General features: G+C 41.0%; 2 protein-coding genes across 2 annotated transcripts in view; both read left to right on the plus strand.

Annotated features, from left to right (window-relative positions):
* LOC100748983 (LIM domain only protein 3) overlaps nt 1-4,417 on the plus strand; it is a 74,419-nt gene extending 70,002 nt beyond the window's left edge. The window contains exon 6 of the mRNA XM_003494706.4: nt 2,406-4,417. Coding sequence (XP_003494754.1) covers nt 2,406-2,564 — 159 coding nt within the window. The 3' untranslated portion in view covers nt 2,565-4,417. The remainder of the gene's footprint in view (nt 1-2,405) is intronic.
* Nucleotides 4,418-17,295: 12,878 nt separating this feature from the next.
* Nucleotides 17,296-17,715, plus strand: part of LOC100749337 (calmodulin) — a 79,064-nt gene continuing 78,644 nt past the window's right edge. The window contains exon 1 of the mRNA XM_033324523.1: nt 17,296-17,622. The gene's annotated coding sequence lies outside the window, so the exon portion shown is untranslated. The remainder of the gene's footprint in view (nt 17,623-17,715) is intronic.

Here is a 17,715-nt window from a genome sequence, read left to right on the forward strand (position 1 = left end):
TGAATTGAATTTGTATTAAAAATGGAACGAGTTAAGGGAAACATTAAGCTTAAGTGGTTGTGGATCTAAAAGATTCCAGACCTATTAAAGCAGAGTCAGATAACGTTCGACTTATGATCCGAGTGGAAACTCGATTTTACCTTCGAAAGAATCATCTACGTTCGTAGAACATTGCAGTTGAAGGTTTAAGTTGAAGAATCTTAGAATTCCAAACGAATCTCTTTGAACTTGAATATCTCCGCGAGACTTGCAGATCGGACAACGGATTCTACCAGTTCGGGATTCACTCACAAGTCTATATTTCGAATGTTTAGGATGATTTTCACCGACTCCTATAAATCTAGCATCCAGAAAACCGAATTTCATTAGGTTACGATGATTTCTATGGAATCATATAGATCTGTTGTATCAGAATCTACAAATCTAAAGCACCGAAGCCGTATTTTTCACGAGACAGTGTCTGAGATGAAATTACCTTCGAACTTTGTCACCGAATGTAAAGAATGTAAATTATTTTTAACGAAACCTACGCTCGAATAACTTCATCTTACTAGAGTACATATTAGTCTGTGCCAGCAATCTGTATCTGTGTAAACGATTCGCAGAGCGCGTGCCGTTTGATTACAAAGACGGCAGTAAATCCACGGGACAGTAATTCCTTCTCTGGCAATTGTAGATAAAACTTGAATAAGTCATAGACTTAATTTAACCCGTGGTACCGACCAACAGCGGTCCGGAGCCTTCCACGGAGATTTCTTAATTACGTGCGGGCTTCTGGCCGGGATGGGGTGAAAAGAAACAGAGCAAAAGGCGAGGAGGAAAAGAGATAAAATGGAAGGGCGTTTGTATCGAGAAGAGAGGAAGAAAGACGATGGTCCCTCGTCGGCTCGCGAAAAGCTAAAAAGGGTTTCCCGTTGCGGCAAGAAGATTTAGAAATTCTTCCAGAGGAGAAAGTCGCCCTTGCAACGGCGATAAAGCATTTCTTCAGCGGTGCTTTGTCATTTTTATCATAATTATTTACGGGTTAATTACTCGCTCCCGTTGGGGCTGTGCGAATTTTTCTCCGTCAGTTGCACCTTAGATTTTCCAATTAAAAACGCCGTACATATTTCAACTTTCCTTTTAAAGCGTATATCGTATTCGAAAGAATTACTAACGAGCCTTTATTTTTCTTTCCCTAACGCGCCCCCTAACTGTTCAGCCACTTTGTGGACACGAAAGTTCACGCGCATGAGGGAAATCATGAGAATGGCAGGTTCGTTCATCGTGCGAAAGTTAGCATGATCAACTCGCGAAGTAAAATCATGGTAAGGGTGGATCTCGTCAGTAAGGGCTGTGCCGCACGGTCTGCCGAATTTTAAGCCTGTATAATTTAACACCTTTGCCGGCGAAACTAAGAGAAACTGATGGTGAAGGGAACAGCGGAGCTAGAAATACCAAGTTTGAAGTTTTCAACGCCACTTATCTATCCTAGCGGCATCTCTTGTTCCCCGTGGTACCCTCTACTTACTACTTCCACGAGCACTTCTTTCTCCCTTTCCTCCTCCTTCGTCGTCGTTCCGGTGGATATGGCTTGCAGATAGAGACGGCTAAAGACCGAGACAAGTGGCGCGGAGAAAGAGAAAGAACAGAAACGAAAGAGAGGATATCGAGAGGGAAAAGATAGGAGGGACGAGTGGAAACGCCCAAGTTGAGTTGCTCCGTCTGAACTGAGATACAAGTTCGTTCTTCTGGCCTTTTGTTTTTGGAGTAGAACCGTAGAGACGGCGGAGCAGGAACAAGAACACCGTGTCTAAAACGAATTCGTTAGTGGCATCAACCCCTTTCACTGCGCGAATACCTTCCCTTCTTTCGAGTTTTAAGTCTCTGTCGTGAATAATTGCTCGAATCAGATTAAGGCGTTGCCCGGTCGATTGATTGCTAATGTAATTACAAGGCTACCAGTTTCTATCCACCTTTACGCTATCGTAGATTCGTCGATTTAACAAAGCTTCGAAGCTGTCCTCTTCTGCAAAAAGATTTTAACGCCAGGACTAGGGCGGTCAAACGACGAATAACATAATTTTTCATATTCGTCTTATTACAATGGCGAATGTTTGGACGTTTGAACGATGTTTCGTAAAATTAAATTTCTCATTGATTATATGTAAATGAAGCTAGTTCTTTTTTCTGTATCGTGGATTTTTTCAGGTATCGGATGATATCTACTATGTTGATTTCTTTCGGACAAATTTTATACTTTAACAGTCGTCGATAAATCTAATGTTAACGTATAATATTACAATTACCCTTCAGAATGCTTCCGACCAGAATGCTTCAGTATTCTACCTTTAAATTAATCCACACCGCGTGGAATCGTCGCAATTTTTGAACACGTTATAACTTTGACGATTTCTGTCTTTCAGATCATGTCTCCGGGAGGCCCGCAGAGACAAGTAAACGGAGAGACGACCCATAACCACAATGGATACGCAGCGCCAGCGAGCTCGAGCGCCCATAACATCCTAACCTCCATGAATAATTTAAACGGTATCAATGCACAAGCACCTTACGATACCAAATGACAAACGAAGTAAGCGCCGACGTATCGATCGTATCACAAATGCGTTGCCAAATTCGTTTAACGACACGGACGTCTTCTATCATCATTGCCGCTATCGTAGTAACACTCGGAATGTTCGCTTGTTACTGGAGTCTCAAAAGTCTGCTTACACGTTCGAGATTCGTTATTAAACAACAGCCAAGAGTGGTCGTCGTTCTAACGACCAATAGACGAACATCCGTAAAATCACGCATAGACAAAATGTTAAACACTTTCGCAATAGCAACTTCTATTTCTCTAAAATCTACTAGATGGTACTCTAATAAATAGATGCCTGTTACATCATAATTTCTAACGAATTTCAATGGATCTTGGAGTCAAGTTCATCCAGAGAAACAACGTGCTGATTTTAAATTCGCGTTTGAAGTTATCAAGTTAAGACGTATTTTATATCATGGCGAAGCAGGTGACCAGACTCTGAAGACTGTACGAGTCGACATGAGTGAAATCATTGGTGCTGTTTAGAAGTTTAATTGCTCGAATTTCGCAGGCTAAGGTAGAATATAAAAATCAACAGGAAGGACGAAGTGGCCAGCGAACAGAAGAGCAAGGGAGAAAAAGGGGTTGAAGCAGGATGAGGTTAGAACGCGCGAGGAAACAATGCGGGTAAACCAAATGCTCAGGGGTGATCAAAGTTTGGCTGTTCTTGTAGTCGACTTTGCTGTCCGTTGCGGGTAACGCCGGTAAATCTAGCTTTACCGGACTACCGGACCAACGAACTACCGGAGGTAGAACTGGAGGAATAGCCAAACGGAGTGAAATTGGTGAGCGAGGTTGGCTTGGCAGATCGGATCGGTAGCTCCGGCTTCGCCATCCAAACCAGCCAGAACCAACCTCGCCACCCCCCTTGGGGCTCATACGTTAGGGGTGACTTAAGCATTGTTTCAACTTCGAATCTCCCGGTAGAGGGCCAGATTGATGTCGCGAACTTTTCCGTTGCCTTATTTGCGAGTCAGATAACGAGGCTGAGTTATGCCGAAAGTTCTCTCTTTCTCTCGGATTGGCCGGGGCCGCTATCAGAAACGAGCAGACCGGCCGAAGAAAATGTTTTATTTCCTTGATGCCATACGCTGCGGAGATTTGTCGGTGGCACGCCTCCGGAAAAGAGTTTCATGATCGCTCGAACGATAATAGGCTTACGTCTGTCGGATACGATAATTTTTACGGGAAACGAACAGTTTTCCATTTCCAATGAGAAAACAGATACGACTGCGATTTCTTTCGTGTTCGATCTCTTTCTTATCGACGGTTACGTACTTTATCGCGTGTCACGATGAAAATACTCGCGAGCGAGCGAGCCTATGATCGTTCTATCGTTTTTATCGAATTTTTCTATCGGAACGTTTTGTTTTGTATTTTGTAAGCATAACGAATACTTCCACGATACTCTACGATTTTACGAGTACGCGCGTAGTTCCTAACGCTAAGCGTCTCTGGGACGAAAAATGAAACGTAACGATCAGTAAAAAGGAAAAACCCATATCGTCTCGTACGACTACTAACCGATTGTCTAACCAAATTAACTCGTATAGATTACGATTAGCAGTGACTGTGGTAGGCGATCTCTAGTCACACTATCGTTACCTACATCATCGAGTATGCTCCCTTGACGTACATTGTATCCAAGCAGCTTGTCTAACGGGAGAAAAAAAAAACACCTAGTCCATTTCGTCTTAAACGCTATGTACGATGCATGTAAAATCTTTGACCGAGAATACGTAAGGAAGTGTGTACGTTCGCTAGTATAGATATGTTTTGTATCATAGTTCTATCATAGAAATATTAATTAAAATAAAATTACTGTTTCGATGTTAACCGTGTCGTTCTATACAATACCTGCCTAACCTCCCTAACATATAGCAAAGAAATAACGAAAACGCGGACGTCTATGATATTGATTTCGTAACTTTAAAGTCAATTCTTCGTAATATCTTCGCATCCCCATTACTGTCCCGAGATTTTCCCTGCGTTTCTCGCATCCTTCGCGCTTCCTCTGAATTATTTAAGGGCACTACGTGATTGGCCGACAAATCCGATATACCTCAATAATTTACCAATCATACGCAGTCCTTTGTGTTTTATACGCCACGTTGCGAATAAATCGCATTGCGTATTCAGGAGAGCGAGATCCAACTCTATTCGACTGTGAGCGCGAACCCTCGCTGTATTCGCCTCGAGAACAAAAAAAGAAAAAAAAACGGAAGAGAAGCGATGGTCTAGGATATGAGAGATCGAAAAGGCAGCAATTTTTAAGGAACCGCTCGAGGTTTGCCGAATGTGTCAATAATATCGAGATGGTAGAAAATTTGAAGCACGAGCTAGTACGGAGCTTAAAATAATTTCATCTTTCTTTCTCAACACAATTTTTCGCGCAAATAGAAATTTCTCGATTCGACCGAGAAAATAACGCGATTTCGGTCGTAAAACACAGTCTGATTTCGTCAGAGGAACGGCTTATCTGGAATCGAACGACTGCGGCAAGTAAACTAAGCTGGAAACGAGTGGTGGAGAGAGAGCGGGCATTCGATGTAAATTGGCAATTTTTCCTGTGCGACCTACGGTAATCATTGGCAATTAGACCGACGGACTACCGATAAATGTTATTTATGGCCGCGATTATCCGCGGCGCACCTAGCTGCCCGAAGGTTCGTCTAACTATAAAACCTTGCTCGCGGCCGTCTAATTGGTCGACGATTATTCCTGTTTGTACAAAATGTCCGTACAAACGCCACTTTACTTCGCCACAAATACAGGCGAAACTTTCTGATGAATCGCGTGTACCGATTTAATGCACGCGAATCACGGATACCGGCGAACAACTTAACCGAATTCGGTTGTATCGCTTAATTAGTACAATGTCCCGATTATATTTGTTTTAATATATACAGAAAATCGAAAGATCAATATATTAAATCAAAGGATATAATTGTCAAATTGCAATCAAATACAGCGATCACCAAAGGTATTCGCGTACTCCCATTGTATTTATTACGCCATAATAATGGAATTACCTTCAAATATATCAAATTTTGTATCGTTTAGCAGTACTTCCATGTAGCTACAAAAACTTGATACTGCGAAAATGTAACATATATAGAACCTGATACGAAAACTTTTTATCGGAAAGTATGGTTATGCGAAAATCTCTTTTGCGGCAATTGTACGTGGTCGATTCAAAATAATTTCAAGAAAGATATTTTACTTAACGTCAATAGCCCATCTGTCGGTTGTATTTTTCTATGGATACGTGTATTTCGGACAAAGCACGGATGAGAATACAGCGGGTAGCGTGGTAGCCAGCCGAAAATCGTATTCCATTCGCTGAACGTGATTAAAAGGGAAGAACGTACGCATCGCGGTCCTCTCGCGGCCCTTGAAACAATATTATTATTAAAAGCTTTGCGCGGTCCGGTGATCCACGTGAGTCGACGGAATGGTGAAAAGAGTAGTGGACACGCCGGAGGAGAGGAAGAGACCAAGCTAGAAGGGAGATAGGGACAGAGGGTGGCTTGGGAGTGGGTCCAGCGACGGAACAGCGATTAATTAAAAGAGCAAAAACTGTTTTCATAAAATTCATTTGCGGAAATATGCGCCGACTGAAATAATATCCGGCCGATGAGCGCGCGTGTCCTGGCTCGCCCCGGTGTTCACGGGGACGCGGTGCTCGAGAGTGAAAAACCGACGCGAATAAAAATGGAGGCTGCACGAAATACGAAAGTTTTCGCATTTTTTTACGTTCGTCCAGCGGACCGTGGTATACGTTATCGCGCGATTCTGTGTGGGTGAGTACGTTTATTCTCTTGACCCGGCATCGTAAGCGTATCGTGCATACACCGGTTACAAAGCAACCAATCTTCTCTGTCTTTTCCTTCTTTTCTCTGTCCTTTCTCTCGACCCTCTCGCCACCACCCTTCTCCCTCCACTGTTCCGCTATTGCTTCTCTCTCTTTTGTTGCCACATTTCCCTCGTTCCCACTTTCATTCAATCTCACAGCCGTTCAGTCATAAAAATATTTCTACGCCTTCCTGGATATTTTTTCTTTCCGTTGCCATACCTTGCACACTTTCCCAACGTTGGCCGTCGCCCTCCCCCTCGGCGCACCCCTGCCCCCTATTATTCTCGACGGCTAGGAGTGGCGCGAAGTGTGATTTAAACGCGCGTAAAAGTGGCCGTTAAAAGGCAAGAAAGCTCCTTAACTCCCGCTTTGATTGGCCAACTCGGTTTATTAAAACGCCCCGAGCGATATTACATATTTTTCTTCTCGCTTGAACCGGGCCACTTCAACGCTACCGTACATCTCCTTTTTCCTCGTCGTTGCCCATTCTTTCGTATTCTTTGTCGAGCTATAAGGCTAGCTGCTCAAATAACCATTTTCTCTTTCTCAGTTCCTTTTCTTTATTCCCCACCTCCGGTCCACCTTCGGGCCAGTGTCTTACTACGCCTCCAACAACTTTCTTTCCCGAACCTCCGTGCAACCAACATCTTTCAACTCCTTCTAAACGATATTCTTGAAGAGCGTCGAGTGGGAAGAATACAATCGTTGATACGGATCGTTGGAACGTAAGTGAGAAATATGCAGAAACGAGCAACGAGAATTAAAATCGCGTTAACGCGATATCCCCTTGTACAAACACGATTACTCTCGCTTGTAAATCTGTTCGAGCCGCAAAATCGAAAATCAAATCGAGGTGAAACGCGTAATCGTTAAGCGGCTCGCCCTTCCTCCGCCACGACAGCTGGACTCCCTTTTGTAATATTAATTAATAAGGCAACTTCCGTGGAACGAGATACTTGCTGTTAATTAAGAAATACCTAGCGAGCGCTCTTTTCCAACGCAGGGGCGAGGAAGCGGAAAAATAAGAGGTAGAAATTCCACGCTGCTCTGGCACCCTTGGAACGAGGTAAACTTAATCCTCGGCCAAGTTAAACCAACTGCTAAGCTTTTCATTATGCCAAAATGAGCACGCGAAGAAGAAGGCTGGTCGAGCCTTGTTTTCCTTTATTCCTTTCTTAAAATCTTCATATCGAACCTGATCTTTTATCTTCGCTTTTGGATACACGGATCATCTCGCCGGATTCTTTAAACATCTCCCGGCTTCGTTGCATATTTCGAGTGGTAATTTTCGAGTTTTAAAGTCTCTTTATAGAATTCAAATTCCTCTTGTCGGTTTGTTCTCTTTTCTTTATTTCCCAGAGGGATCGTTTACGATAAAAGAAAAAACGAAGGGAGGGAAAAAGAGAGAAGCGAAGGTTGCAAAAGAAAACTCTTGGAACTTCGAATTCAAGCGAAAGGCGACGAAAAGTTTTACGAGCGCCACAGCCGTCCTGGCTGACTGGTTTGAATTGCATCAATTAAAAAAAGCCGTTCCACAAAAATTCCATAACGCGACGGTTGGAGGGCTGCGTCAAATGTCCCTGCACATTCGTCCGCTTTCCATTTCTACCGGATAGTAAAACCTTTTCATTCTTCTCGCACCTCTTTTTCGTTGCATCGTCGATAACGATTACCCTGCCGCCGATTTAATTTAGCATTTCGCTCGCCAAAATCAGAGTAAATATATCTCTCTTTATAACGCGTACTATGTTTTAATTTTTCGATAAAAATATACGTCGGCAAATCCACCGTATTGAAAAGTATCGTTTCAATGACTATTATGAAATAATATAACGATAGAAAATATGTGTACAGAAATATTTCGAATAAATATAAATGTAATATGTAACGGCGTGAGAATCTTCGCTTCGATAGTTGGAATATTTTTGAAAACACGTCTGAACAAAGAAACGAGAAGAATACTATTCTACGAGAGAAACATAACAATAGTACGTACACCTGTAATAGTACGTATAGGATCGGCACTCAAGGTATGCGAACTATGTTCTCATAATACTTTGTCCGGTCGCAGAGGATATATGAAAATATACGACAAGGGTCGATGGTGGCAAGGGTGAGATCTATCGACAGGGATGCGATGTTTGAAAGGATCTTTTTCTGTTTTCTTTTTTTTTTTTTTAACAGAACGATACATTTATTTTATCTACTTTTGCTCGTTTCGTTGGGCTAAAATTGAAGAATAAAAATTGGTCCACTGCCAGGACTTCTTATAAAACGCGTTTAAGGTATTTCCAACCATCTTTCGCCTTTCCTACGAAAACAAAATTACGGTATATCGGCGAGCTTGAACGAGAATGTTGAAAGGCTTCGATATAAGCCAATCGAAGCCTGTAAAAAATCGCACCTAGAAAAAACTCGTTACCCTCTCCATCGAAACGACGCTTGTTCCGTCGCGTGACGCAATTTAATTTGAAAATTTCGCTGTTTAAATCGTGCTTTAAACAGAAGTTCGCGAAATCGTATTCTGAAACCGAAGATCGCGCAACTTCCGATAAACGCTATTGTTTCAACGACGACTGAAAAGAGTCTCGAGTTACAATGGATTCCGATAATCGTTCCCGTCGTCTTACTATGAAAAAGAAAAGAAAAGAAAAAAAGAAGAAAGAAAGGTAGAAGAAGAAAAAAACGAACGGACGATAAACAGATCTTATCGCATTAAATTGGGGAAAGACCATAGCGAGGTACTAATCGGCTACGATTTTTCCCGAAAAGGCAGTGGAAAAAAAGGACGATTCTTCGGGGAGTTGTCGAATGAATCGAGCAATCTTCGGGTCCTTTGTTTTCGAGATCTGCCACTTGTAAATATAATTACCCCAGGCTCCTCTTGGTTGTCCTCCAGTCCAACCCCCGCAGCCGCTAGTACTTCCACCTGGCCCATCCCATCGTCTCTAATTTGATTCCGCGGTTGTTTTCACCCGCCTTCGCCGCCTCCTCTCCTCTGTCCTCTGCTCCGCTCACGCATTGTCTCTTGTCTCTTCATTCAAATTACCCTACGCTTTCCCATTCTCGCGCCGTTACAGCCTCTCTCTTCCCTCGTTCCTCTCCTCATCCCTGGCCAGACCCCACCGTTTTCACCCTTATTGTTGCGGTTTTATTGAATCCGCTGTGCATTGTCTGCGCGCGAGCGAGACGCGGCCGTTGTTCAAAGAAAATTGGCGCGTAGTTCGAAATACGCGAATATATTCGTCTTTCAGCGGGCTTACCCTGTGCGGTCCGATGAAATCGAGTTTCACGGCTGCGTACGTACGGTCAAAAGGTACACTAGGCTGGCTACGTTGTTATTGTACCGTGACGTGCGTGGTACCATTTTTCCGCGTATGGGTGCGGGTGTGTTTTTTCGGCAGTTGTCAAATCGTAAAATCGTTATCCAGGAAAATGGCTCGGCAAGAATAGAAGGATGCTTGCGATGCGTGCTTTAGACCGCCGTTCCGGTGTATAAATTCGTTGTACGCGGAGCACAGAGACATCGTCGATCGTTGTTGCGATGCGTGGAATCGCTGTAAATACGAACGACGTTGTTTCCTCTTGGGTATCGAACGGTCTCTGCGAACGTCCATTTCGTTCTAACATTTCCCGGCATTGTCTCGTTTCCTCGGGTGTATAAATATGTAAGAAAACGGAATTCGTGACTGGACTGCGTTACACGAGCAAGGAAATATTCACCGGGAAGAAATCTGTGCATCGAGGGTAGGGCATCGGGGAACGTTCGAGGGGAGACCGAAGAACGTTTACATATCAAGAATCAAACGGGAACTCCGGACAAAGTGTCAACATGCAAAGACGGATTGCCTTTATTTATTTTTCCATTACTTCCGCGTGTACATTTTATGAAAAACGTTAAAACCATGAGCCCGGGCTACTCGATAAAAGATACGCAAATATTTTCCAATAAGTTTCGAGTGCATGTCGATAGGTCGTTTCGAATGTTTCACCGAACAAAATCGCTGTCGACAAACAACGGAAGACAGGGGCAGCACGGTGAGAGAGGGGTGGTGTAGGTATGGTGGAAAAAAGGGGTGCTTAATAGCCGTCAGAGACGCGATTGTTGATTCGTGTAATGAAATCAAGAGTAATCGCGAGGGCGATGGCTTTTGTCCGGGATGCATGAATTTTCGACGAACGACCATTAATTATTCGAAATTAAATATCCTCCGTAGGTTTTAATTAAAATGTTTACAATGTCGCCCATCCAGATTACCAGCGGCATTTTATGACGTCGATATATTAAAAAGGTGCGGATTCATTCATCACGACTGGATCGGCGGCTGCCTGTACAACTTTCCAACGAGACATCAGCCTGGCTTGTGTATCGAATAAAGCATCGAGATAATAGCGACTACGTAGAGAAGAGAAAATAATAAAAAAAAAAATCAAAACCACAAGACGCCTAATATAATGTCCGATGTATATGAAATTATCAAGGAATCAGCTTGCGTGAATCACACGACTCGGTTGATCGTCAGTTTCCAAATCCAATAATGCAATTATGACGCGTCCCGATAATATTCGTGTAATTAAAATTCCGCGCCCTCCAGCTAGAGGCTCGTACCTCCGTTACCACGCTCCCTGACTCTTGTGAGCAAACGATTCTTGTTTGTTTTGCAAACAAAGGGTTTCTCGTAAGGGTTGGAGAGACTTGGAGCAGAGAGAAAGAAAGAGAGGATGGTGAAGGAGGGCGAAAGTGAAGCGTGGAGGAACGAGGGGAAGAAAGAAAGAGGGGTGGAAAGTGAAAAGGGGGTGCTGGAAAACAGGGGGCAGAATTATTACATCTTTTGTTCGAAGGCTCGAACCGCCCCATTTGCGGAATTGCGGATCGCGATCCAGCCGCGATTGCGACCGCTGAATACCACAGGGTCGGCATGGCTTTTGTTAGTTTTGACTAATTTCCGCCAGGTAATCTGCTTCAATTCGAATTTCCTCAACCATAATAGCGCGTTACATAGGAATTTGATAAAGTTGTCTATGCGATATCTGCATTCCTGATTAGTTTACGATCCGCTGCACCGCGTTATATGGATAAAATATTTTTTCGTCTATTCACTTACGAACAGCTCGTCAAATTATTTCGTTTCGGTAGATTTATTCCGATCGTTGAGGTTGAGGTTGACTGATCGAAGAACGAGTTGATGAATTTATAATAGAAAATTATATTGAAATAATTAAAGGTATAAGAATAAGTATAATGTATAAGTTTATGCTGTTTCAAATCCTTACTCTCTTAGTGTTACTAAACAATGGAACGATATTGAGCACGTTTTTATATTTAAAGCAAAAGGACATTACCAAAAAAGTCAAAACTTATAGCTTTGACTAGACGCTACAGGGAACATAAATAGAAATCTATTTGTTAGTTCCTTTGTTCCTAGACCTTGCAACCCAAAGCATAATGTATACTCAAAGGTACAATAATATGCACCGCTCCTTATTTGGAATATTTCTGCGTAATAGCAATCTCCAGATCACGGATATACATAAATAAAGATGTAGAGTTTTTCTTGAAGTAGTTACTTCAATATCGATAAAGAGGCGGATTCTTGAATTTTTGGATAGCAAATATAAGAGAACGGAGTATACGATGATCGTAAAATTTTAATCCCTATGCGACGCGACGTGCACCATCGACAAAACCCAGCCCTTGAGCAAGTTTAATTCTTGTGGGTCCCATCGGTGACTTTATCGCGAGAAATTGCCACGGTCCGGAAACCGTCGTTACAGCATCGTTACCGTAAGAACTTACTGCGAGCATTGTTACGGCTAATGTTACCGAACTTGGTTAACTTTCAGTTTTACCGTCGATTCGGATTAAGAATTTATGGTAACAGCCGACTCTTCGGTTTATTCCCCACCGCGGAAGAACCGAGAAAACGTTTTCGAGATACACTTTAATTACACTCTCGGTATGCTTGAATATTTATTTTTATGGAGCAGAAACTAGACTCGAGTAACGGGACACGTATCGCGAGCATTTTGTTCGCAACGAGACTAAAAATTCGAAGAAAAATTGCGACTACCGTCCCAAAGTCTCTAAGCCTTGCTTACGGTGCTTCGTATTGCTCGAAGAAACGAGTAATCAGAGAATAAACGACTCGAGACTGCGGTTGGAAGTGAATGCGCGCTGGCCTAGAGCCTGCTCTCGTTGCGTATAATTCGATCCACGCATCGTATCGTGTTACCGTCGATTCGATAAATCGGACGACTGGCTTGGACGCGACGTCAACGTCGCAGAAACCGAGTAGTCTCGTAGAAAACCGAACGTACTGGTCTCATGTATCATCTACTTGCTGGTTCGGCACTTTCACCGCCAGTCAATTATATTAACGAAGAAACACGGGGCGACAAGCAAGCAAGAAGAGCCAGACCAACTTGGAAACTTATAACTTCACCCTGATGACTTGTTATTTTTACTTCGTCCAACTGGTTCCCATACTAGCGTACTCGTGATATGATGTTACAAGAGTTTCTCGACGTTAGCTTGACTAACTTCTGCTAATAACAGCGAAACATTAATTTCATCCGATTGGATCCAACAGACTTAAATAACAAAAACGAAGATAAAGAACGACGCTCTTTGGAGGACAAAGGAGTCTGTCCTTGCTCAACCCTCACATCTCCTCAGAAACATTCGAATTCTCATTCCATGACGGGAACAGAGAGGACTACTTTAACCCTTCTTCCTTACCCCGTATAATCTTTCCCAGTGGTAGCTTTCTCTTGGCGGTCGGTATAATCGCGCCACACCAGTATTCCCGCTGGAGCCGTTGCTCTCGACACGATTCCTCCAAAGGATGAAACGACGAAAAGTTTAATGAGTCCGCCTACCACGTGTCCTCCGTCGGTAAAATTGCCTTTTCCTTCTCTTAACGACCTTGATTTCGGACATCTCTATAATCGAATTACAAACAGACGTATTATCTTATTATACGATTCGACCAAGAGATTCAACGTTTCTTACGAACGGCATACAATACAAGCACGTTTAACACTAGAACTACCACACAAGTTAAACGGACTGGTTTTACAATTTCATTTTAAAATTCCTATTTTATGCTATATTTTTTCCGCAGTGATGTAATAATTTTAGCAACGATAACTAAAGGAATAATATAATGAACTTTATTTTGTTTTTCATGTATTCAAACTCAAAATAATTTTGTATCAAGGCTACATATACCAATAGCAGTCAAAATGACTGGTACTTTTCAAAGTGTAAAAAGGTTCTGCAATCTGTTCATCGAACCCCAATTAACCAGTTTCCTCGTTTTGTAAAATTTTTACTGCGTATTATTCAATATGATGATGTCAGTTATCAGGAAAATTCCAGATCGATCGCCAGATCGCTAAATGTTAACACTAAAAATACCACATCAGTCAAAATGACTGGTTCTACAGTTTTATAAATGTGTCAATCCTCGTTTAGGGATCATCGTCCTAGATGGATTAATAATACCAGAAATGTACTACATAACATGGAATTCCTTCTGTAAGAAAGTAATAAATCAATAAATATAAAAATATTCTATTATTACGTATTTTTTAAAGACCAGTCATTTTCACTGGTTTGATAGAAATAGCTTCTTGTTAACTATCAGTAGTTTTAGTGTTAAGAAAACTCTTATATCTTCGCGGTATATGTATGAATAGCGAGAGCGTTTCTCACAATGGTCCTCAGTAACTGTTATCTTTTTCCGAAGATTATCCTTCGATAAGCTACACCACGTTAAGGATTACGAGTTATGCGTAACATACTCGCATGCGTTCCATTTCGGAATGCTTCTTAGACTTTAGAAATGTATACTGATATTTAATAGCCTATCCAAAAGTTAGCTGCAAGAGTCTCAACGGTAACTACAATCTTTGCGTTTTCTGAATCGATGTATTTCAGCAAAATGATTTAGGAAGACGAGCTATGCAGTGAACAACGAAGTAAAGCAAACATTATTATTTAAACTACGAATGTCGGACAAAAGAAGGTATGCAGGTTCCTAGTAGTAGTTCTAAGTAGTAGAAAATGTGTTAAGTTAGAATGTAAGTTTTCCATTTGCACGAAAGACGATTATCGAGACGTGTATGACGTAAATTACTACGAATTATTACTACAAATATCGAGGTTCGTTGTACTTGTGTACAAAATGTCCGTTGATTATTGCCTATTCTATTCCATTATATCCGATATACAATAAATTAAATCGCAAACCAGTAACAAGATACGGCAATACGTGATAATCTAATTAAATCCATTTTATACAATGTCTGTGATAAAGGACTCGCAGCACAACAGACGTATTGATTGTACGCCACTCGGCAAGTTTCACGAGCGTTTTACAGCATTTCGAAACATAAACGCGACTGAGCACTAATGGACCGACTTAAATATGTAAGAGAAGCCTGCCCAGCGGGTAGCGGGTAACAATAAACTAACACTTAAGACGTACTTCACGGCACAATGCGAAGTCACACTCTTCGCGCTAACGATCTCACCTCCAAGCTTCAAGCTCCCAGCTGCTTGTGCCACTGTCTCTCTGGAAACTGTTTTAACTGATGCGGGATAGAGAAAATTCGAAAGAGCTGCGAAATATCGACAAATATTTACGCCAGCGATTATATATTCGCAGAATACGTGAACAAGAAACAAAATAAAGATATAAATGTTATTATAGGAGAAAATTTTATATGCAACATTTTTAAACGATAAGGGAATATCTAATTGATTAAAGTGGTTAATTTTTTGGATCGTGCGATATTAGTAAAGTAAACTGTTACATCAGAAAACAAAATAAAAATATATTTTTTGAGAGCGAAATAATAAACGTCTCGCGTTGCACCAAAATCTTCCAAACTGTAAATGAAAGAAACAGACGACACCCGGTATGTCATAAAAACTAACAATGATGGAAATATTAGTTTTTAAAGTCGCGCAGGGTGTCGTTAACGTTCCCAGTCTTTCCCGCTCGCGAGCTAAAAGTTGCTGTCCCCTCGTTGCTCGTCGCTTTTCTTAACGCCTCGCGTTTATAGGCCTTCGTGAGCTATAATTCCTTTTTTTCTTTCGTATACTGTTTGATACGAGAAAAGAAAACCGTGTTCCCATTCGCCTAGTTTGCAACAAGTTATTGGACTTTGTGTTACAATGCACATTGAAGTAATCCTTCGAAGTGACCGTTTAATTTTCTACAAACGTACAATACTGTTTCTATAGATATTTAACACCGAATATGCTACATAACAGCGATAAATTTGAAGAATATGTAAATTAAAAAAATCTTTCAGATGTTAAACGACATAAGTGGCGATTAAATAGTATTTCTATTCGTATACAACGATTCAAATGGAAATCAAGTTTTCTATCGTGCATCCTTAAATTCGACCGTCGTACCTTTCGATCGCGACGGCCGATAACGGTGATCATTATAAATTTAAGCGCTTTTAACAAAAGCCACGTTAGCTCACAGCCGTTTCGCACGCAAGCGGCACTTTGCATGCCGCATTCCGGACGACTTGCCACCCTTGTTTGAACTGGCGAACTGGTGTTGCGCTCAAAGTCCGAATGTATAATTAATCGGGTTATCAATTAAAGGAGCGGCGCCGATTCGTGACCGCTTCCTACAGTCGAACCGCTATTATACATATGTCGATATTTGATCGTGACACTGGAAACGGAAACGACGTTCGTATATTTTCGCGGTGACGAGATCGCATAATTCTGCCTCCCAATCGTAATCGATTCACCTTATTGAATTTTCACTTAAGGATAAATCAATAATACCGAATACTATTTCTTATCATAATGTATATTAGAACTTATTATAAATTAAGTTTATTTTATTTTAAAGTATTTGATAATGGACATCATTTTTGATATTTTGTATGTATTTCTTTCAGACAACTATTAATACCTGAATATTTTTTGAAAAATTTAACCTAACCTATGCGTGTATATCAGACACGAACCTTCAGTCTTTGATTATTTTGAAGCTTCAGTATTTTGCGTCTTTGAATCAATTTATACTCTCTGCAAAGATAGAGACGGTCGATCAACTGAATTCTCATTGGTGGAACGACATGGAAGCCGGTAAACTCTGTTTGAAACCGGCGAACTCAATCATTCCCTCTGTTCTACGACACGGCAAGGACCAACACAGTCTATGTAAATACAGGGAACTACTATACACAAATACGTGCACTTTACTCGATATTTAATGGGAATACCAAATCCTTCCGGTACATTTTTTATTAGCACGAAGAGAAATGAACTAGGTACACGATCCTTCTATGGCATATTCGCAAGTTTATAAATAATCGATAAATTTCTGAAGATAGCTCTCGATATAAAAAGTGTATTATGATGTTATGAAGAAAATATCAAGTAGAGAATGAGAGAAAATATTTGACATTTTATACAATACCAACATAAATAATTTAATCTAAATGTTACACGTAATATGTTTAAACTTACCTCGTATAGGCAGACATTTTGTCAGGAAATCTTCAAATGGAAAGTACTTATAAGAAACGTAAAAACAGATAATGATCACATTTATGTGACACACAACACGTACTCGATATAAACTACGTTATATTATTCTTGTAGATGTATATCAAGGAGTACTGGATAATTAATATCACACAATTACTTCAATTTTCCGATTATTTACGTCAATATGACGCGCACGTTTCAAATCACTACTGTAAACTAGAAATTTTCTCTAGCGCTAGTGGCGCACTCTAGTGAACGAGTGCTGAAATTAACCAAGCCTTGCTGTTGCACGGTAAATAATACTGGATTATCATTGGCTGACAAGATCAACAAGTAAAATAACTCTAATTTTATTATCGCTGTTGCCACTCTTATATTTCATAATTTGCTTACGATGAAATAAGTTTGAATCATCCAGCGGCGTAAAATTATAATTTTTGAAATAGATCGACTCTTGAAGTTTGAAGTTCTTTTAAGTAATAATCGTTATCGACGTTACGAGTGTAAATAAAAGATGTTATATCTTACATTTTTGATAAGAAAAAGTGTAGTGGAACATTTTGAGTGACTATTGCGCGAAAAGAAGAAACATGAAATAGGCGAAGGAATTTTATATGCTCCAGCTTTGACCACACATAGCCTTATCAGTAAGAGGTAAATCAAAATATGATAAGTATTAAAGTAGTTTTCGTTATATGAAAAATGCGCGTACATAAGTCGAGACGTAGTTTCCATATCCTTTCATGT

Source organism: Bombus impatiens, unplaced genomic scaffold (assembly GCF_000188095.3).
Source record: "Bombus impatiens unplaced genomic scaffold, BIMP_2.2 scf_3474, whole genome shotgun sequence".
Classification (NCBI taxonomy): Eukaryota; Metazoa; Arthropoda; class Insecta; order Hymenoptera; family Apidae; genus Bombus; species Bombus impatiens.